At 50.9% G+C, this 20,963-nt stretch overlaps 1 protein-coding gene across 5 annotated transcripts in view; it reads left to right on the plus strand.

Annotated features, from left to right (window-relative positions):
- PLEKHA6 (pleckstrin homology domain containing A6) overlaps positions 1–17,681 on the plus strand; it is a 138,380-nt gene extending 120,699 nt beyond the window's left edge. For 4 of the 5 annotated variants that reach the window (XM_037824976.1, XM_037824977.1, XM_037824979.1 and 1 more), the window contains 11 exons: positions 1,747–1,858; positions 2,463–2,602; positions 3,568–3,717; positions 5,010–5,139; positions 5,309–5,415; positions 6,324–6,500; positions 7,499–7,666; positions 7,743–7,876; positions 8,382–8,527; positions 13,120–13,243; positions 13,877–17,681. In XM_037824976.1, the coding sequence (XP_037680904.1) occupies positions 1,747–1,858; positions 2,463–2,602; positions 3,568–3,717; positions 5,010–5,139; positions 5,309–5,415; positions 6,324–6,500; positions 7,499–7,666; positions 7,743–7,876; positions 8,382–8,527; positions 13,120–13,235 (1,380 nt within the window). In that variant the 3' untranslated portion in view covers positions 13,236–13,243; positions 13,877–17,681. The remainder of the gene's footprint in view (positions 1–1,746; positions 1,859–2,462; positions 2,603–3,567; positions 3,718–5,009; positions 5,140–5,308; positions 5,416–6,323; positions 6,501–7,498; positions 7,667–7,742; positions 7,877–8,381; positions 8,528–13,119; positions 13,244–13,876) is intronic. The other variant, XM_037824978.1, reaches the window with a different exon arrangement.
- The last annotated feature ends 3,282 nt before the right edge of the window (positions 17,682–20,963 follow it).

Raw genomic sequence — 20,963 nt, forward strand, 5'->3', positions numbered from 1 at the left:
GAAAAGTCTGCAGGAGCAATCCACTTGGGAATTTTAAGATAGGAAAGAGGCTTTCCATTCTGGGACAGGTTAGAAATGGTTTGCTCAGAGGTAGGAGGATCATGGGGAGCTCTTATTCTTTTCATTCTTCTGTGTTTCCTCTATCCAGGCCCTACCTCTTCTTTAGCTAGTTTTGCAAGCCCTGGCTCTCTGATGCAGTCAACACCCCAATGTTCCCCATTTCCTGTTTCCCTCCTGGTAACAATACTTGCCACCCCAACTCTATGGCTGGAGACATAGAGTGAAGTGAAGGCCCCCTGGTCCAGAGGCTCCAGGTGCCCCAGTGTCTTTGGGCAAGTGTCACTTTAAACATGAACATTTTAGGAGGTAGGATAGTGCTGTGGTTGAGAGCACGAGCTTTTTTTTTAATTTTAATTCAATTTTATTGAGATATATTCACATACCATACAATCATCCAAAGTGTAAAATCAGTTGTTCAGAGTACCACCATATTGTTGTGCATTCATCACCCCAGTCTATTTTTTGAACATTTCCTTGTACCAGAAAAAGTAAAAATAAGAATAAGAAATAAAAGTTAAAAAGAACACCCAAATCATCCCCTCCCACCCTATTTTTCATTTAATTTTTTGTCCCCATTTTTCTACTCATCCATCCGTACACTGGATAAAGGAAGTGCGATCCACAGGGTTTTCACAATCACACTGTCACCCCTTGTAAGCTACATTGCTATACAATCATCTTCAAGAGTCGAGGCTACTGGGTTGCTGTTTGATAGTTTCATGGATTTACTTCTAGCTATTCCAATACATTAAAACCCAAAAAGAGTTATCTATTTAGTGTGTAGAATGTCCACCAGAGTGACCTCTTCGCTCCATTTGGAATCTCTCAGCCACTGAAACTTTATTTGTTTCATTTCGCATCCCTCTTTTGGTCAAAAAGATGTTCTCAATCCCACGATGTCGGGTCCAGATTCATACACAGGAGTCATATCCTGCATTGCCAGGGAGATTTACACCCCTGGGAGTCAGATCTCACATAAGGGGAGGGCAGTGAGATCACCTGCCGAGTTGGAGAGCACCAGCTTTTGAGTCAAATAGACTCAAATTCAAATGGTGGTTGCACTTACTGAACACAGGTCTTGGGCATGAGTCTCCTTTCCATTTCTAAAGTGGGGATAACTCTGCTCTTGCCTCGCTGAGTTGTGCAGTCCAAATGTGTACACTCACACAAAGCTCTTGGCATCCTGTCTGGCACTGAGGGATGCTAAGTAAATGGAAGCTATTATCTTTCCAGTAGTAGAAACTGGAATGGAATATAGCACATGAGTATTTAGGCATACGTTGGATGTGAGTACTACAAAAGAGCTGTTTGGATGGAAAGTAAAGCAGTAAACTGGAAGCTCTCGCCCCCCAGAAAATAGACCACCTTAAAGTGTCCACTTAGAGGGGCCTTCACTCCAGGGCCACCTTGTCTTCCCTGGGGAGCTCAGAAGGGCAGTTTCTTACTCTGTCTTGGTCCTGAGGCCACATCTTTATCTCAAGGGACTCTTTGCTGTAATAATGGAGCCCTCTTCTCTGGCAATCTAGGACCCCATCTTGTAGATGGTGAAGGGGAAGTTGGCTGTGCTGGGGGGAAGGCTTCCTCCCTCCTGCTGTCCCAGAGAAGCCCAAGGTCCCAGCTTAGGAGGACAGGCTGGGAGCACTCTGGGGCACCTGCTTTCTTTGACCCATTCTGTGGTTGTTTCAGAATGAGGTACTCAACCGGCAAATCCAGAAAGAGATTTGGAGGATCCAGGATGTGATGGAGGGGCTGAGGAAGAGCAACCCGTCCCGAGGCACGGACACGGCCAAGCACCGAGGTGGGTGCCCTCCCTGCCTGCTTCCTGGGCTTCCCGACCTCACCAGGAGTGTTTAGGTCTCTCTGTCCTGTGTTCCACACTTGCCAACTCTCACCTCTCCGGGCCCTCACCCTGGGCTCAGAGCCAGCCAGGGCCTTCTCAGGGCTCCAGAATCTTCCCCAGGGCCCCAGGATGGCAGGTTGGGTTCCTTTATCCCTCCTGGGTACAGCTCTCGGAGTTGCCATTGACCCTGATACTCTACCTACCTCCCCAGGAAAGGTCAGAGAGCAGCTGGGCCTCCTCAGCCCCCAAAAGTACGTGGAGCCATTAGTGATCTGTGGCCACCACCTTGGTGTCCTCCTTAAGCCCTGGAACCTCGGACTGGCTTTCCTTAACATCTAGGAGGCCACAGTGTCATTTCCATCCACCATTTCCCCCTGCCCAGCCTGCCTCTTAACAGCTGGCCTGTGTGTGCCCAGCACCTGAGTGGACCCAAGACACAAAATCCTCCCTCCCATATCTCTGGATCTGGTCTTCCCCTGCCTCCTCCACCTACAGGGCCCAGCCCCATACCAGGCCATACCCCTCCCAGCCCTCATCTCTCTTCCCTTCTGTTTCCCCCCAGGAGGACTTGGCCCCTCAGCCACCTACAGCTCCAACAGCCCGGCCAGCCCCCTCAGCTCCGCCAGCCTCACCAGTCCCCTGAGCCCCTTTTCACTGGTGTCTGGCTCTCAGGGGTCGCCCACCAAGCCTGGCTCCAGTGAGGTAAGCTGAGAAAACTGGAGTGGAAAGTAGGTGGTGGTGGTGGGGCAGTGACCAGCTCCTGATCTGCCTGAAACTACCCAAATTCTGTGTCCATCTCCCTTCCCCAGAGGCAGCTGGTCCTAGTGCTTTGGCTTCTGACTAAGGTAGTCATTCTTGCACCCAGATTTCCCCTTTACCTGCCATCTCCATCTGTCGGGGAAGTGTCTCCCTAAGGACCAGAATGGCTAGCAAAGATACCAAACACCTCATCGGAATTTAAATCCAGTGTTGTTCCCAGGGGTGAGAGGGTTGTGTGTCGGTGTGGGGAGCAGTTTCTAGTCAGCCGATCTGCAAGGGCTTATGGAGCATGTACTGTGGGCAAGGAATGGGATGAGACCCTCTCAGAAAGAGACGTATGCCTTCCATTAGGCCCTTCACTCGAAAAGCCCAGAATCCCTTGGAGAATCAAGACCAATATGTAGTAAAGAGCCGGCCTAGGAACATGGTGGCGTATATCTCGATGTTGAGCCATGTGGTTCAGTTGGTAAATGCCCTGATTTCCAAAGAGGGCCTGGGAGAGGAGATCACTGACTAGGAAAGGAGCACGGAGCTTCAACTGGGCTGTTAAGAAGTTGATAGGAACAAGGGAAAGATATTGCAGGCAGGAGAGCTTGTGGGTGCAAAGGAACAGGGGTGGGGATGTGCTACGTGATGGTGAGACCCTGAAGAGACAGCTTTGGAGAAATCTGTATTCAAGGGCAGTGGGGAGGGGTGGGCAGATGGGGGCTCAGCCGAGGAGGGCCTTGAAGACCAGCAGAGTTTTACCTCTGGGGTCTCCACTGAGGCCGAGGGTGGGAGTCACGTGGTGCCGGGGTCCGGCCCCAGGCTTCCAGCAGTGTTGTCCGCCTCCTGCTAACCCCCTTTTCTCCTGCTCTCACAGCTGCTGCTCTCATTTCTCCTAACGCTCTGGCTTCTCTCTGCCTCAGGAACCCGGCCCGCCTCGGCCTCCCCTCCCCAAAGCCTACGTTCCCCTGGAGTCTCCTCCAGCAGTCCCTCCACTCCCTAGCGAGAGCCGCTTCTGGCCATACCCCAGCTCCCCTTCCTGGCACCGCAGCGACGAGACAGCCAGGGGGCAGGTACCCAGCCCCCCCGGGTCCTGGGGGTGGGGACAGGGAACGGGGCAGAGGCCCAGGCCAGAGCAGTGGAACGGAGGAGTCGTTTTCCCCATTCCAGTATTAACTTCCCCACAACTCAGTTTCTACTAGGCCCTCTGCCCAGCCAAACTCTAGGATGAGGTGAGGGGAGGGATATTTGAGACAGTCACCTGGGCCCTTTCCGCCTTTTTGAAATGGGTTGCTGCCCCCCACACTCCCAGGCTCATGGCTGTGGGTGGCAGTGGTGTGTACCCCCATCACCACCAGCATGACCAGCCACTGGAGAAGGCGTGACCCCCACAGGTACCCTCCAACCCCTCACCGTCTCCTGCCCACCTCAGACCCTGATCCTCCTGTGCTCACTGTCTTTCTCTGCCTTGCTCTGCGTCCTCCTTGGGTGTCATGAGCTCCTGGAAACAGGAAGCAGGATGCAGGCCCCTTTCCCCCCGTTCTGATTTCTTCTCTTGCTGGATCCCTAGCCAAGATCCAGGAGAGCTATGCAGTTAGGCTTGGAAGAGTGTGTGGTAAGTAGAAGGAGTCCTGTGCCTAAAATTGGGAGACCCAGAATCTCATCTAGGCTCAGCTCCTGATCATTTGTATACTGGGTTTGCTCAGTGAGGTGGGCAGAGCAGGTAGCATCACCTCTATTTAACAGATAAAGAAAGGATGGGACTTTCCCATACTCTTAAGTTGGGCTAGAACTGAAGTTTCTGACCTTTCTAGCCTGGTCTTCTTTGTATTGTGTTCTCCTCACTGAGACTTAGGTTCTTTGCACAGTGGCGTCTGAGGCCCCTTGTAGTTCATGATTCTTTGAGTCCTCAAGATGAAGGCCCTCTCCCCTCCGCAACCCCCTTCCCAAGAATCCTAGTACCAAGGCCCATGGGGTACTGTTTGTTCAAGTCTTGGATGGGATCCTCACAGAACCTTCAGAGACCCCCGGCCCTGGAGCCTCCTGCCCCAGCCATTCCTTGACTGGCTCGTGATGACTCTGTGCTTCTCAGTGCTTGCCAGCAGATCCAGTCAGGTTGAGGGGCCTCTCTGATGGGCCTTGACCGAGGGCCTCCCAGAGGCCTTCAGCATTGGCTGGCCTTAAGGTGGCATGGCTTGGAGGCTCCATTGCCTCCCTGCCCATGTCCCAGCTGGCACACAGATGTTCCCTATCCCTTGTGTCTTCAAGGACTTGAGCCCTAATCATGCAAAACAGAATCATCACCGGGGGTCAAATGCTTGGCCACCACTTCAGCGTCAGCCATCTTCTTACCCTTTCTTCCCAGCCCAAGGCAAGCTATGAGCAAAGCAAAAAAGACCCTTACCAGACGTCACCCCTGGACGCCCCCAGAGACATCAGCCTTGTGCCCACCAGGCAAGAGGTGGAGGCGGAGAAGCAGGCAGCTCTCAACAAAGGTACTTCCTGTCTCATCCTCCCCAAAGGGTTGAGAGAGGAGCCTGGGTGCTGTTCACACTCCAAGAGGGTATTACCCACACTGGGCCTTTGCTCTCCCTTTCTGGGAAGCTCCTCTGCACCCGCCTTCCTGCTCTCCTGAGGCCCACTGTCTGCTCTGTCCCCTTGCAGTTGGCATTGTGCCCCCTCGGACAAAGTCACCTGCTGATGAAGAGGTGACGCCATCACCGGTGGTGAGGAGGAGTGCCAGCGGGCTCACCAATGGACTCCCCTCCCGGGTGTGTACTGACCGCCAGCTCTGGGAGCTCCCGTGGGCTGGAGCTAGGCTGGGAGCTCAGGGGCCCCAGGGTGTGTCCCATCTGTCACTCCTGTTCAAGGAAACCAGGGCTGGGGGAGGCAGGTAGAACAAGCAGGAGGACCGAGAGCCATACCAGAGGAGGTTTTCCCTCAGGGAGCTGTGTTAAGGGCCAAGGAAGGCATGTGTAATGAAGATGTCTCAGCTTGCCAGGCTGCCATGACAAATTTCACACAACAGGTTGACTTAAACAACAAGCATTTATTGTCTCATGGATTTGGAGGCTGGAAGTCTAAACTCACAGTGTCAGCAAGGCCATGTTTTCTCCCTGGAGTCTGTGGGGTTCTGGCACTGGCTTGCTGCCATCCCTGGGGTTTTTTGGCTACATCTCTGCCTCCCGTCACCTGGCCACGTCCTCTTCTTGGTTCATCCCTTTTCGGTTTCTGCTGACTTCCAGCTTCTTCCTATGGCCTTCCCTGACAAACTGTGTCCAAATTTCTTCAGCTTTTAAAGGTCTCAAGTAATACAGATTAAGGCCCACTCAGTTCAGTTTGGCTGCACTTTAACTAAAAGTAACACCTTCAAAAGGTCCTATTTATAAATAGGTTTGCACCCATAGGGATGAGAATTAAGATTAAGAGATTAAGGATTAAGGGGGGAGGGATACATAATTCAGTCTACAACAAAAGATCAAAGAATATTTAACAAAATTATAATGTGCGAGTGAGTGGACTACGAGGAGGGAACACAGCAGATACCAGTGATCAGCGTCAAATGTGCTGATCCATGGCCAGCTGCCCATTGGCGGGGGGTGAGTTTTAAGGGAGCAGGACAAATGAAAAGGCTGGGGGTGGGGGAGGCACCTATCAGAGCCCCACTCTCCCACTGCAGCAAGAACGCCCCAAGAGTGCGGTATTCCCCGGCGAGGGGAAGGTCAAGATGAGCGTGGAGGAGCAAATTGACCGCATGCGGCGGCACCAGAGTGGCTCCATGAAGGAGAAACGGAGGAGCCTGCAGCTCCCGGCCAGCCCTGCCCCTGATGTCAGCACGCGGCCCACCTACAAAGTGGTAACGTCCCCCCAGCCCCACAGGCAAGGCCTGGCATCTGCTGCACTGCCCTCTCCCGGGGTACCGCCACCCTGGCCTGGGGAGGCTCAGCAGAGAGGGGGCAAACAGGACCTCAGCTGGGCCCTGGGGAGAACTGGGGGAGGCGTCTCCCCACTGAGCAGAAGAGCTACTTCAGCAAGTGGTTCCTTTTCTGTGTTGAAAGAAAAATAACACACAAAAAATGACTTGATTATTTTTGTCGAAATGAACTTATAAAAATTTTTTATAATTTATTTTAAAAATTCAGTCAATAGACAATAGTAAAAAAAAAAGAAATCCACAACTCAGAAATGGCCATCATGTGTGAGTATTTCTAGAGCATCTTCTGTGAGCTTATCATTGGGCTGGGTGTCCTGGAGATGATCATGATAGCCAACCTCACGTAGCATGGTACAGTTTACAAATCCCTTTCATGTTAATCTCGTGTTATCTTTTGAGCAATGCTGGGTTGAGAATTATCATCTCTCTTTACAGAGAGGCAAACAGAGTCTAGAGAAACAAAGTGATTCCTACGCCACGCAGCTGTTCAGTGGCAGAGCTGGGAGTGGCCCAAGGCATCTGCCTCATTTTCCTTTCCACTGCGTTTCAGATATACAGAAAAAATCCTAATCCAGAAGTCCTGCCCTCAAAAAGTTCACATTCTAGTGGGTGGATTGGAACTTCTTGCAATGTGAGACCATTAGAGATCAATATAAGACAAAATGATTCAATCGCCCCAAATATATGGCACCGAATGTGAATACAGGGTGCAGCAGGATGGGGCGCAATTGGTGAGATTGTACGTCCGGGGCCCTGGATATGGGCAGGCAGGGATAAGGAGACTGGATAAGGAAGGGGCGCAGTGTGGTGGTCGCCGTGGGGCAGGCAAGGTGGGGATGCCAGCGAGGTTAGGGTCTCTGGAGGTGTGGCCGGCAGTGGGGACGAGGGCCCTGAGCGCTCGTGGCGGTGCTGTCGCCCAGGTGCGCCGTCATCGCAGCGTCCACGAGGTGGACATCTCCAACCTGGAGGCGGCCCTGCGGGCAGAGGAGCCTGGCGGGCAAGCCTACGAGACGCCGCGGGAAGAAATTGCCCGGCTGCGCAAAATGGAGCTGGAGCCCCAGCATTACAATGTGGACATCAATAAGGAGGTGAGAGGACTCTGGGAAGGGGTAGGAGAGAGACCCAGGGGTGGGATGGAGATGGTGACCTCAGTCCCCCCAACAGCTCTCCACCCCAGACAAAGTCCTCATCCCCGAACGGTACATTGACCTGGAGCCGGACACTCCCCTGAGCCCCGAGGAGTTGAAGGAGAAGCAGAAGAAGGTGGAGAGGATCAAGACTCTCATTGCCAAATCTAGGTAATGGGCCTGGGGGAACCTCCTTGTCCTCTGCCCGCTCTGGCTCCATGGACACCTGGGGCACCAGTGCCACTGAATCTGGTGCTACTGACCCATGTTCTTGGGGGCCCTGGGCCTCCCCAGGGGAGAGCAAATTGAGGCAGGGGCTCAAGGCCAAGGCTGGGCCCTGGCGTCCAGCAGGGACAAGGATGCCGCTGTTTGGTGCTAAAAGATGTGTCGTGTTTATGCGCATAATGTCAAGACAAAAACTCTGGGCTGCCCACTGGTGACTTCTTTTCCCCTTCAAGGCTGCCCTGAATGTTCACTTGAACCTTTTAATTCATTTGAAAATGATCAGGGTAGGGGTCCCCACACATATTTTGCTGGGGGACAGCCTTGCTGGGAAGCAGAGACTACACATTCGCAGGCCCCTGGCTCTCCCCGCCAACCTCAGTCTGCAGGCCCCCCCAAGCCACTCAGACCATCCCGTCCCTCCCTCCATTTCTGTGTGTCTGTGCCTCTTCAGTATGCAGAACGTGGTGCCCACCGGCGAGGGGGACTCTGTGGATGTGCCCCAGGACTCAGAGAGCCAGCTGCAGGAGCAGGAGAAGCGGATTGAAATCTCCTGTGCCCTGGCGACCGAGGCCTCCCGCAGGGGCCGCATGCTGTCTGGTGAGAGGGGCTGGGCCTTGCTCTGCCAGGGAGACCCCAGGGAGGCCGGCTGGCCAGGCGTAGGGAGAAACGTAGCACTGCAAGGGGGCAGGGGCAGGGTGAGCACTTATTGAGCACCAGGTACTGTGCCAGGCACAGGGGAATACAAGGGGGCCAGAGTTGCTGACCCCAGGAGCTCCGAGCTATAGATGCTTTAGGGAGGAACAGCTGGAGGCCTCGCAGGGAGCATGGGAAGCCATTCCTCCTGGGAAGGTCAGGGAAAGGCACAGAAAGAAGATGCTTGAGCTTGCCTGGGAAAGATAAGTGAAAGGGTTTATCAGGTGTGAGAAAGGGCTGGGTTTTCCAGGGTCTCCTTTCACTTCCCATTCTTGCCACACACAAAGAGAAAGAAGAAAAAGAGAAGCCAGTGCTGGCCACCAAGGAATTAAGTGCAATACAGTCACCACCTTGCCGCTGGCCCCAACCCATTTTTCTGCTACGAAAATATGAGCATGAGGAGCTGACTTCACACTGCTACAAATGCTAGTAGGACCCAAGTAGACCTTGATGGGATTGAAAGTCACCAGAATTAACTTCCACTCAGGTTGAGATACCATTCTGGAATAGAAGAGAACATAACTGGGCTTTTTAAAAAAAGTTTTTTTTGTAGTCACATATAAACAATATCAAAATCTACCATTTTAAATATTCAAGAATGTAAGTCGGTGGTGTTAATTACTTTTGCAATGTTGTGCTACCCACACCCCTGTCCACTACGAAAGATTTTCTGTCACCCCAAACAGAAACTCTGTACCCATGAAGCAGTAACTCTCTGTTCCCCACCCCAACCCATAACTGGGCTTTGAAGAATGAAAGACGTTCTGTATGGATGGGGGGGTGCTGAAGGTGGAAGGGAGACAGTGGTTAAGCCATGGAGGCATAGGGAGAAGTGTAGCACTGCAACACTTGTTCTTATCAGCCAGACAGAAGGTGGTTAGGATGGCGAGGTCCAGTGTGATTGAGGGCTTTGAAGGCCACAGTCAAGAGGAATGAGCCCAGAGGGGCCGTGATTTGGGATGGTCTTGACAGAGGACAGAGAGGGGTGAGTGTGCAGGCAGCAGTTACGGCCACCTGGGCGAGCCAGGCAGCAGACAGGTGAGAGCTGTGGCTACATACACAGTGGAAGGGGTGGCGCTTTCTATAGGTGATTAAGGAAGCAGGTAGATGAGAGTTCAAATCTTGGCCCTCCGAAGCTCTATGACCTCATCTGTAAGATTTAAATAAAAATACCCGCCTCCAGTTCTGGTGATGAGAGGGTGGGAAACTGTCTGTGTTAACCCCTAGCACAGTGCTTGACGCTCAGTAAGTGCTCAATAAATGCCAGCCGGCTGTAGGAGCAGTGGTAGGTGGAGAGGTGTCGCTGATGGCCGTGGGGGTAGTTGGAAGGGCAATGGCTGAAGCAGAAATAGAAACCACGTGTTATTTTTTGAAATACTGTAAACGTAGATATTTTCAGAAAAAAAGGACTTCAGGCATCGACAAAGGGGATTTGGGTGAGCCTTAGAGAAGAACCTACTGGCAGTTAGGGTATAATAGGCCATAGGAGGGGGGGCCCAGGAAAGTCCCCAGAGATATTTCAGAGTGAGACTGTCGTTGGGCTGGAGTGGAGGGGAAGTGAAGGCTTTGGAGAGCCCCGTCCCGCAGCAGAAGCAGTTGGGCTGCAAGAAGGCTGCTGCCGAGCTTCCCGGGAGTTTAGCAGCAAAATGAACTTGAACCTTCCCAAGATCAAATTCCACATGCTCTGAGCAAAAGGCAACTTCCCCTTTCAAGGGGGTAAAGCACACAACCCTGTGTTAAAATCTTTGCTCTGCCCCAGCCCCAGCCCCTGGCTCTCTCTTCTCCAGGTCCTCAGCCAGTTTCCAGGAAAACAAAACCCAGCCCAGCCTATCAGATTCCCGCCTCTATACACACAGGCTTGCGTTTCAGGGCCTGTGTGCTCAAAGCAAACGGTCGCTTGGCTTTTGCCAAAACCCCAACTATTTGAAAAATGGCTGTGGCAGGGCCAGACTTCGGCCTTAGCCCACTGTCCCTGCCTTCCCGGGCCCATGGCCCCTGATCCCCAGAGCTGCAGCTCCGCCTGGTACAGCAGCGTGGGTGGGGTGGGAGGCAGTGCCGGGAGCAGTCAGCCAGGCTTGAGGGCACAGGTCTCGAGTGTGGGTGAGTGGCATGGATGCCATGGTCAGTGTAATGTTGGTAAATACACCCAGCATGTGTGCCCTCGAGTATGCGGTTTGCAGAAGGATGTAGCATTTTTGAGTTGGTGTGTGTGGCAAGAATGTCATGAGCAGGGTCTGTGCAGGGTAATGTTTATAAATACATGCATATTTGTGTGTATTCAGGTGTGTGGCGTGTGAGTGGAAGGAATGTTTAAGTATGAACTAGTAGTATGTATGTGCATGTGTATTATGTGTGCAGAATATGGATGTGGTGTGGAGACCATTGGTACAATAGGTATTTGGTAAGGTGTTGGAGCGTATGTGTCTATGCAAGTGAGTGCACAATGCATGGGTGGAGGTACAGATGTGTGTATTCATGCGTGCTTGGCTTTTTATGTAGTATGGGAATCGTTACAACATTTGTGTATAGGAGAGTACAGTGTATTTATTGCCATTCTTGTGAACACATATCTGTGTGTGAACATGTGCAGTTTGGGGAGACAAGCATTCTCATGCATGAGTGCGTGACCAATTATTTGTGCACACAGGTGTGATAGCGCTTGGGACCACACACATTGTAATATCCCATCTGTCCAATACACATCTGCTGCCTAAGTGAATTTTAACTATTTCAATGGATATATACTTAGCATTTCTCTACCTTCCTGGCAAGATTATATTTAACATAATTTAGCCTTTTCTTGCTTGGATCATTATCAAGATCCTTATTTTGCTGATCTCTGTTATAGGGATACTGTTGGGGACTATGAGTGTAGGTCTATTTGTAACTGCCCTAAATGCTCCTAAACTATTACACATTTAAAGTTATTATGATTCATTTTTTAAAAAATATTTTTTTTCTTCAGCTGTGCCTTCTCACTGACATGAGTGGACCTCTCAATTCCTCTCCCTCTTCTGATTTTCCTGCTTCTAATTTCCTGTGGGCTAGAAACCCAGCAAGTCAACATCTATTCGAGTTGTGCATAAATGAGTCACTAGACTCCAAGGGGCTCCCCTATGCGTAAATCATGAGCACTTCACTGCATGTATGTTGGAACCTGGCTTCTGTGAGACATTTCTTGCTTAGTTTTTGGTTTTGTGACAGTTTTAGAAATTGGCATTGCTAGGTAACTAACCACTGGGTTAGTGACATGGATATGCACACGGATGTGGGTTTTGAACGCGCTTGTGAATTTATTTGTGTGTGAAGTTACAAGTGTGTTGAGTCAAGTGGAAAAGCACAAGTTTGGAAGTGCAGAAACCCACACATGTCTGAGTTGTGTGCAATGAGTGTAAAGGTGCAAAGTTGCCAGATTCCACACACAAACTATGTACTGGGTGCAGGCAGACCCAGCCTTGTGTTCATGCGAGAGCCACGTGTGGTACATTCCTACATGGGTGTATGTACCCATGTGATGGCAAAAACTGCATTGGCCCTTTCTCTTGCACAGAAGGCAGGGAGGGTGATGAGACCCAGGTTGGGGCTGGGGAACCAGGGACTGGGAGGTACAATGCCGACACCCTTCCTTTGGAGGAAATGCAGAGTGACCCTGGCTGAGGTTTGGTTCTTCTCTGACTCTGAGTGAGGGGATTCTCTCTGCCATCCTCCTGCCTCACTGCTATGCTGAGGATGCATGAGGGTCTGGAGAATGCCTAGAGCTTGTCCCCAATAATATGACTCCCCATCTCATTGTCCTTCCACTTTGCTGCTCTCAACATTGAATAATAATGATAATAGAGTAAAATCTCATTGATTCAAACGACCCCACTTTAAGGTTTGTAATGATTTGTTCAGGGGTTGATTGAAGTTTGCCTTTACTGGATTGATGGAAAGGGAGTCTCTAACTGATATTGGGGAACTTGTTTCTGAATCCTGGGTCGTGTCTAAGTGAATAGGACTCTCTTTAAGCCCATCAGAAGCCTCCATTTCCATGGAATTGATTGACATGGTGATCACTTCACTTCTTTGCATTCATTAAATGGGGTCCTGATGATTTGGATGAGTGTGATTTTACTGCACTATTAATCATTATCATTAGCAATATTGCCATATAAAAAGTGCCACTCCCTCATTCTCTCTTCTCCCACTTGGTAGAAGGGAGGGGAAGCTTAGGTCCAGAAAGGACTGGGCCTTGCCTACAGTCACACTGGTTCTTGGGGAGCCTGGATTCGGCAGGTCTCCCCTGGGACCCCATGCTCTCCTCCGTGGTGCCCCAGGAACAAGGACAGCTTTGCCTCAGCTTGAGCAAGTTCCCAAGCTCAGCTCTCCTCTCTCTGCTTGCCTCCCTGCCTTGCTCCCTGCCCTTGAAGAGGGGCATTGCTCGCTCTGGGTGCCCAACCTTCTCTCCCACCCACCCCCCCCACCCTATTCACTTCCCTGTTCATTTCTGTTTCCAGTGCAATGTGCCACCCCAAGCCCTCCCACCTCCCCTGCTTCCCCGACTCCACCAGCCAACCCCCTCTCGTCTGAATCCCCACGGGGCGCCGACAACAGCCAAACCATGCGGGTCTGAGCTCTGACGTAAGCACTTTTCTACTGTATTTCGTCCACCCCAGGGAACAGGACCCCTTCCCTTGCCCCCATTGAGCCATCTCTGCCCTCTCATCCCGTCATTGCTTCTCCCCTTCCCTCCACGTGCTGCTCTTTCCCCACCCATCCGTCTGCTTGAGCCCGCCAGCACCCCGTGCAGTGCCGGGCGGGGTGGCTTCTGGCCATTGCAATGCCAGGGGCTTTGCTTCTCTGGAAGCAGACAGGGAACACGTGGAGCTGAGACCTCACCTGTCCACTGTCAGAGGAGGAACTGCCCCCTGTTGAGATGCATGGCAACCCTGCCCCAGAAGCTCTCAGAAGCCCCACAAGCTGTTTCTCCATGCCCAGATTTTACCGTAAATTAAAAAAAAAAAAAACAGTGGGCAACTAGAGCCAAAGGCTGTGTACTCTTCCCTTACCCCTAGCACAAAGCTGCTTAATATCAGGGAAGTAGTAAAGAACATTGACTTCTAATCATTGGTTCCCCTCTTTTGGGATTGAGGGAGTGGGGTGGGTTTCTGCCAGCTATTTATAAGACTAGATGTTCTCTCTCCTGGGAAAGTTTGGCTGGAATTGTTGCTCCTCTGTGCAGCACCTTCTTACCCCCATTTCTCTTCTCTTTAGTGCAAGCCATGGCTGAAGCCAATGCTATGAAGCTCCACAGAGCCACATTCTGAAGTCCTTCTCTGCACACCTGAGGTCCTGGCTCCCTACCCTGGCCCCCTGCCCCTGCCCTCCTGTGGGAATGCTGCAGGGAGCCGCGCTGGGGGCCAGGGGTTGCTGCCGAGAGGGGTCTGGATACCTCGGTGCCCACACACCACCCTGTGCCCAGGCCTGAAGCCCTCACGACTCCTACGGTGGTCCTGGGGCAGGGCCTGAGATGGTGGGGCGGCCCACTGCAGGCAGGGAGCCTAGGCCTACCTCCGGCTGGGGCTGGGATGGCCTTACTGGAACATGCCCTGGTGGGGAACATGCCCTGGGCCATCTTAAGTTAGGATTAGAGGTGAAGAGGAGATGGACCCTCTGCCTCTTTTAGCCCCTCTTGATCCGGAGGACAGCATGTGCCATCTGCCCCTTTCCCAACCAGCCCCCCTCTACTGCCCCAGATGTAGCAGGGCTTGGACACATCTGCGCTTACGGGTGCTCCTTTGGGGTCCAATGGAGACTGACCAAAGACATGATGAGAAATGGGGAGAGGCTCCTTGGCTCCCAGGGGAACGGTTCTGCCTATAGAAAGAGAACAGCAGGTTGTGCAGTGTCTGAGGACAGGATGAGAAGGGGTAGCTGAGAGAAAGGGAGAGAGCCTCCTGAAAGTGGGAGGAATGGGGGAAGCAGCAGGATAGATTGGCAAGTAAGCAGGAGGAGGAAGGAAATGAAAAGAGGGTGGGGCTTGGTTTTCCCAGGGTGGAGCCTTAAGTCAGTGCCAAGTACAGTGCCAGAAGGTTGCCTCTGCCCCTCCCACCATCCTCCCAGGGTCAGCGGGGCTGGGGCCGGAGCTGGGAGGACCTGCCAGGGGAAAATGTGGTAGCCTTCTGCTGGGGTGAAGGGAAGTTGGGTAGCAATAGCCTGGGAGTTGGCTCTTTCTGGTTCTGGGCATAGTGTCTGCCTAGGGGCAGAGAGAAGACCCTTTCTTATGTGGGATATGGTCCATTTGGGGGCCTTCCCTAACCAGTTTCCTGACATTTTCTTGCTCCCCTTCCTCCTGGAATGTGCTGTGGACCAGCTGAGTGTGTCGCCTGGGGACAGGGGAGGAGGCCTTACCTGGGAGGCCAGGTCCCAGGACCCCACCCCATCCCAGGCTGTCCAGATGAAGACTGGAGGCTCTGCGGAGGGTCTCCCTTCCAGCTTGGCTCCCTCATGAGCAGCCTATGCAGGAAGGCCCATGGGGGAGAGATAGACAGAAGTAAAGTCCATGGTTCTTCACTCTACCCACCTCAAGATGAATGTAGCAGGAAGGAGGGCAGAGAATGAAGCTGAAGACATCTAAGCCTTCTCTTTGCCAGAGTTGCTGCCCAGGCACTTCAGCCTGACCTCCAGTGGCCCCAAGAACAGCAATTTATCTTCTGCTGATTCCTCTCCAGTTCTTCATGGCTGGGACAGTTACTGGTTCATATGCAAGTAAAGATGACAATTCATTCAACAAATATTTATTGAGCACCTTCTATGTACCAGGCACTGTTCTAGGTGCTTAGGATATTCTCATGCTTCTGGGGGATTACAGACTGGGGGATTCCACCTGTCTCCAATTCTAGCAGGTTTCTTGAACATGGCTAAATGTAAATGTTGACGGCTACGTTTCTTTTCTTCAGCACAGCCTAAGCACCCCAAATCCATCCTTTCTTCCCTACGGACTGACAGGTGGAGTGGGCTCCCAGGGAACCTCTCCCCCCTCCTTCCCTAATCTGTCTCCATCAACAAGAAGCAGATTTGCAGGGCCTGCCATGGCTTCCCCTTCTTTGTCTCTTTTTTTTTTTTTTTTATTAAGTGATATTTTTAGAAATACATGTAAAATACCAAGAAATAATATCTGCACCTCTGCCACCTCTCACCTGTTATTCCATAAAGCTGGATCTTTATGTTGCTTTACATGCCTTAATATATGTTTTATGGAGATTATACATGTTATATATATATATATATTTGTTTGGATGTCTGATCTTTTCCCAGAGCTCCTGCCCAGGCCCATTTCTCTCCCTTATTTTCACAGCATTCCTAGCATGTCAAGGCCATACCCCTTTGCCTTTTGATCCAAAGAGGGGGAAGAGGAAAGACATATTTTATGACAGATCTATTTTATGCCTTCGTTCAAAGCAAATCTGTTTTCAAAATGAGCAATGTCTGAATGGAATTGGCAAATGAAGTGAGGAGCCTGGGGTGGCTGCCTCGAGATCCCAGCCCTCTCCCCCAACAGCCACCTTCCCGTTGCCCAGGGCTGGCTCCCGGAGCTCACATGGAGAGAATCTTGCCAGGGCAGGACATTCTCTGGGTAGTCCTGGTCTAAGGATTTGACTACACGGTCAACTCTTGATGACCTTCTGAGGGTTTATCTGATGCAAAACCTCTTAAAGGAAATAGTTACTCCTGGGCCAGCTGTGTGCACAGAAGTACACCCGTGCAGGCACCCCCATCCTCGGATGTGTTCCCAGACCACCTCCTTTCATCACCCTGCTGGAAAGGGCAAACAATCGAACGCAGCCCATGCCAAACAGCAACAAGAATGTCAGGCTACTCCTCGATGGACCCAAAGCCAGAGGAAAGGGCTTGGGGTCTCCTGTGCCATCACTCTTCCTTTAGCGCAGACACTGCGACTTCCTTGGACTGGTCACATTCCTTTTTGCTTGATCCCTCTCTGGTCTGCCTCACATCCACGGCATCCTCCCTCTGACCTTTCTCCTGGGGGCTGTTCTTAAAGGGATGGTACCTCAGTCTGGCATCCAGACTGCAAAATCAGCCTCTGGGCTGAGGAGGGTCCCACAGACAATGTAGTGTTTCAACCTTGCCCAGGAAATCCCCAGGACTTTTTTCTCTGGCAACTTGCCACTGGGGCATTGAAATAAATCAGCTCAGCTTTCCAAACTGCTGATTGCCTGTTGGATCTAGGGGCTCTTGCCTTGCAAAGATTGGGCAGAACAGAAGTCTTTGCCCAGATCTGGAATTAGGGGTTTTGGCTGGGTGGCTTAGCACGGAGCTCCTGACCAGCGTTTGAAGTCCGACGTTTACCGGCTTCTGTTGCCAGCCTCAAGTATCTTGTTATGAACGAACAGGGCCCGATGGAGACCCAGGGCAAAGTAACTCACCTGGGGAAAGCCCTCGTTACTAATCTAGGGCCTTCTCAATTAGCACATTACCTCCCTGATCAATAACCAAGAGGCTGCAATCAAATACTGCTAATATCGCTTTAAAGATTTTCTGAGGTTGCAAGCTGTGCTCACTTGCTCTTCTGCCTTTGCGAGAGGCGTGCTCTTGGGGCGAGCCGACTGTAGCAAGATGGAATTGATTTCTTTTCCCTTCAGGCACCCTCCACCTGGCAGCTCTTAAAACTAAGAAAAAATATTAAATATATGTACACATATCTATTTATGCACATATTGGGGTCAATTTGATTTGCTAGTATTAGACAATAAACCATATAAGGAAATCTATGATCTCAGTGTCTTTATTTAGTAATAAAGTGACCTTAGAAGAAGAGTTAAGGTTAGAGAAACAGATGGCATCTTTGTCTGGGGACCAAACAGCTGTAGCATCCCCTTAGCCTCTTTCTAGCCCACCTCCCCCTCCAGGGAGGGGAGAGCATCCTGAATGAAGTAGATGAGCATTTGCAGCATTCTTTTTAGATGTAGGAACTGAAGAATCCCAGTGAGCTCTGCATTTGTATCTTGCAAGTTTGTAAAAACTCAATACAGGAAATAAAAATAATGGTTTGTACAAATGGTGTGTGTCTCCCACTCTGTGTCTGTGTCTGCCTTGTGGCTGGTCTCGGGGTCCATGGCAATTTATAAGCTTGTCAGAAAAAGGGAGAGGGGCGTCTGAAGGGCTGGCCTGCCTTGTCTAAGAGACCAAAGCTGGGTGCAAAGCATCTCCACCATCATGCCTCAGGCTGCACACCTGGGCCTCTCTCCCAGGAGGTACCTTGGCTCGGAAGAGCACGGCCTCCCCCTAGCGGGGGGGTGGTGGCGATGATAGCAGCTGCCAACACCAGCCATCCTTGTGGTTCTGAACTAGTCAGCCCTAGGTGACCCCGACCAGGGCTTCGTCCCAAGGTCCTGTGTAACAAAGTATCAGAAGTTGTGGCTCCTGGTAACTTCCCCTTAGTTTGTCTCTGAGACTGAGGGTAAAATGGCAGGAGAAGAAAATTAATTCCCAGCCTTTGTAGATCACCACCTAATGCCTTAGGGGACAAAGATGGTGTATGATTTGGGAGGAACCAGAAAGTCTCCCTAAATTCTCATCTTCTGGCTTAATCCTGCTGGCTTTTTTCTCTTGGCAGGTTTTCATTTATCAGTGGGTATCAGTTTACTATAGCTTCTCAATTTGGGATCTTTCTGTGAGGAATAAGAGTTAAGAAGCCTTGTAATTTCTATAGAGTGGGGAATAAGAAAAAAAATGAATCCAGAATAGTGGCAGGCCTCCGCTGGTCTTTTTTTTTTTTTTTTCCTAAGATAACTGCTTTACGCTGGTCTTTTGTAGGATAGGAGGGATGGAGGCATTGGTGGCTTGAAGAAGAGAAGAAAATTGAGGAATAATTTCTGATTTTGAATTTTGGATACTTGTTCTCAACCCTAAAGGGCTGGGAGAGTGTGTATTCCTTTTGACAAAGAAAGTGACTGTATAAACTTATTTTGGAGTTCATAATATCCCGGAAGAGCTAGAAAGTCTGATGGGGTCCTCTTCATGAATCGGAGAGTTGGGACCAAACACAGGCTCAAGACAGAGACCTTTGGGGTTGAGGGCAGCATATTGGACAACTTGTGACTTTTGGGGCCTGAATCCCCATCTCGCTGGAGCCAGCTGTAGGGCTTGAAAGAGAAGTGGCCTGTGAGACCGCAGAGCACCACTGGGTGTCGCTGCATCCATGGGAAAGGGTGAGGCCCGGGGGGCGGGGGCAGTTCCACCGCTCGCCCAGATGAACCCTCTGATCCAGCCAGGCTGGGTTTGCAAAAGGCGGCGATCATCAGGAACCATAAATGAAAAACCACCTAGCAGAATGCTCCTTGCAGTGGTGCTCCATAACTGATTGTTTATTTATTCTTTAGAAGAGGTATGATGGGGTCAGCGGCCAGCCAGGCTTCAGACCCTGCTTCTGCCAGGGAACCAGGGCCACGCCATCTCCTTCTCCTCATCCTGGGGCTTCCACCGCAGGGCTCCCCACACTGTGAGAGTGATGCAAGAGAAGGCTGTGGGCTGTGCTCAATTCCCAGGCCCGCTCCTTGCAGGCTGCGTGAAGTCACTGAGGTTCCTCAGGCTCAGTATCCTCATCTGTAAAATGGGGATATTAATCACCTTCTCCTCTGTTTCTCAAGAAAGTCAAATGAGAAAATGGATGAAAAACACTCTGAAAATTCCAATTTATCTTACAAATGTGAGGAGGTGGTGGTGATGTTGTAGTCCCCACTTGGCTTTATTCTGGGGCGTACCGAGGTACCAAGGGAAGAAGGAGAAAGTATCCCAAACTCCCGTCCTTTGCTGGCTCCATCACCTTGGCTGGAAGACCTCACCAGAACCCCTGCCATTCTGCTCTCTTGGGTGTCCTTCCCTTGCCCAGTTCTCTGCCGCCAGCCAGCTCCAGGGAGTAACTGCACTACCAGGGACCTCAGCCCGCCCACGGTGGCCAGGCCCGGTGCTGGCCGGGTTGGCCGAGGACCAGCCCAGCCTTCCTGGGCCAATACACTCGGGGCCCCTCAGCTCCAGGACACAACACTGCTGGCAGAGAAGCCAGGGAGTTCCATTTGCCTTTGCCCTGAGCTCCCAGGTGCCAGAGGGCCCGGGCATTCCTAGCTGCTATTTGGACACCTGTGGGAGCAGCCTGGCCTCACAATGTGAGAGGACAGCAGAAATCTTTCATATAATAGCATGCTAACAGTATGGTATTGCAATTGTTCTAGTCTACTACCATAGTAATAGCAATAGTACTAATAGTAATAATAATAGCAATACTATCAACATGGGTTAAGTGCTTATTATGTCCCAGGTACCAGTTATATGCACTTGACACCTATGAAGTCACTACTGCTCATGAGAGAGAATTCTATGAGATAGGTACTATTATTAGCCAAGAAACTGAGGCACAGAAAGGTTAAATAAAATGCCCAAGGCCTTGCCGAACTGAGATGGAGCTCAGGCGCTTTGCATTTGGAGCCCAAGCTCTTAACCAACCAGTGGTTCTCAATGGGGGTGAGAGTGCCCCCTAGGGGGCATTTTGTAAATTAGTGGGGGGGGGGTGAGCGGCACCGGGAGGGGTGGGGAGAGAGCTTTGGTTGTCCTAATGATAAGGGGGCCATACTCTACTGGTGTTTAGTGGCTGCAATGCACAGGACAGATTCCCAAAATAGGAAAGAAGAGTCTAATGCAGTAGGATATTACTGAATTAGCAAAGAGAGCAACTGCAAATATTTGAACAGAGGAAATCTGAGGGAACCAAATGTCATTAAGGAGAGAGATTTGAAATTCAGGCAATCTCATTGGATCTCCTTAATAAACGTTTTTAGAAAGTATTTCATCTTATTGCCATCCTTTACATTTGTTAAGTTTTTGCAGCCCAGGGGTGAACACCGTGTCGTAATGATTACATGTGGAAATGTTTTGGGGAAGTTGTCTGTTGTTTTTCTCCAACACTGTCCCAGGGGCCACCATGTAATTGCTCTAAACTACTTATATCACCATTTCTCTTTCCACTCCATCCTCTATTCCCCATTGCCTATTTAATCTGCCTTTTTGATCTCCAAGGCCTTGGAAAGTCCTGGAGACTGATATTGCCTCGACATATGGTAGGGTTTCGAGACAGACCTACAAGTCTGTGGTACTTCATCACTACCCCATTCCACGTCATAGCACAGGGAGCTATTTTGACAATAGGCAAATAAGTCCTGGTCATTTGCATAAACATACTTCCTCATTGTCTCCACTTTGTCATGTTTAATTTGACTTGCTATGTTAGCCCTTCTTCATTCAAATTTATTTCTCTCTTCCTCTTACATAAGAGTACATCTACTCA

The sequence above is a fragment of the Choloepus didactylus genome, chromosome 2, assembly GCF_015220235.1.
Source record: "Choloepus didactylus isolate mChoDid1 chromosome 2, mChoDid1.pri, whole genome shotgun sequence".
NCBI classification, from domain to species: Eukaryota; Metazoa; Chordata; class Mammalia; order Pilosa; family Megalonychidae; genus Choloepus; species Choloepus didactylus.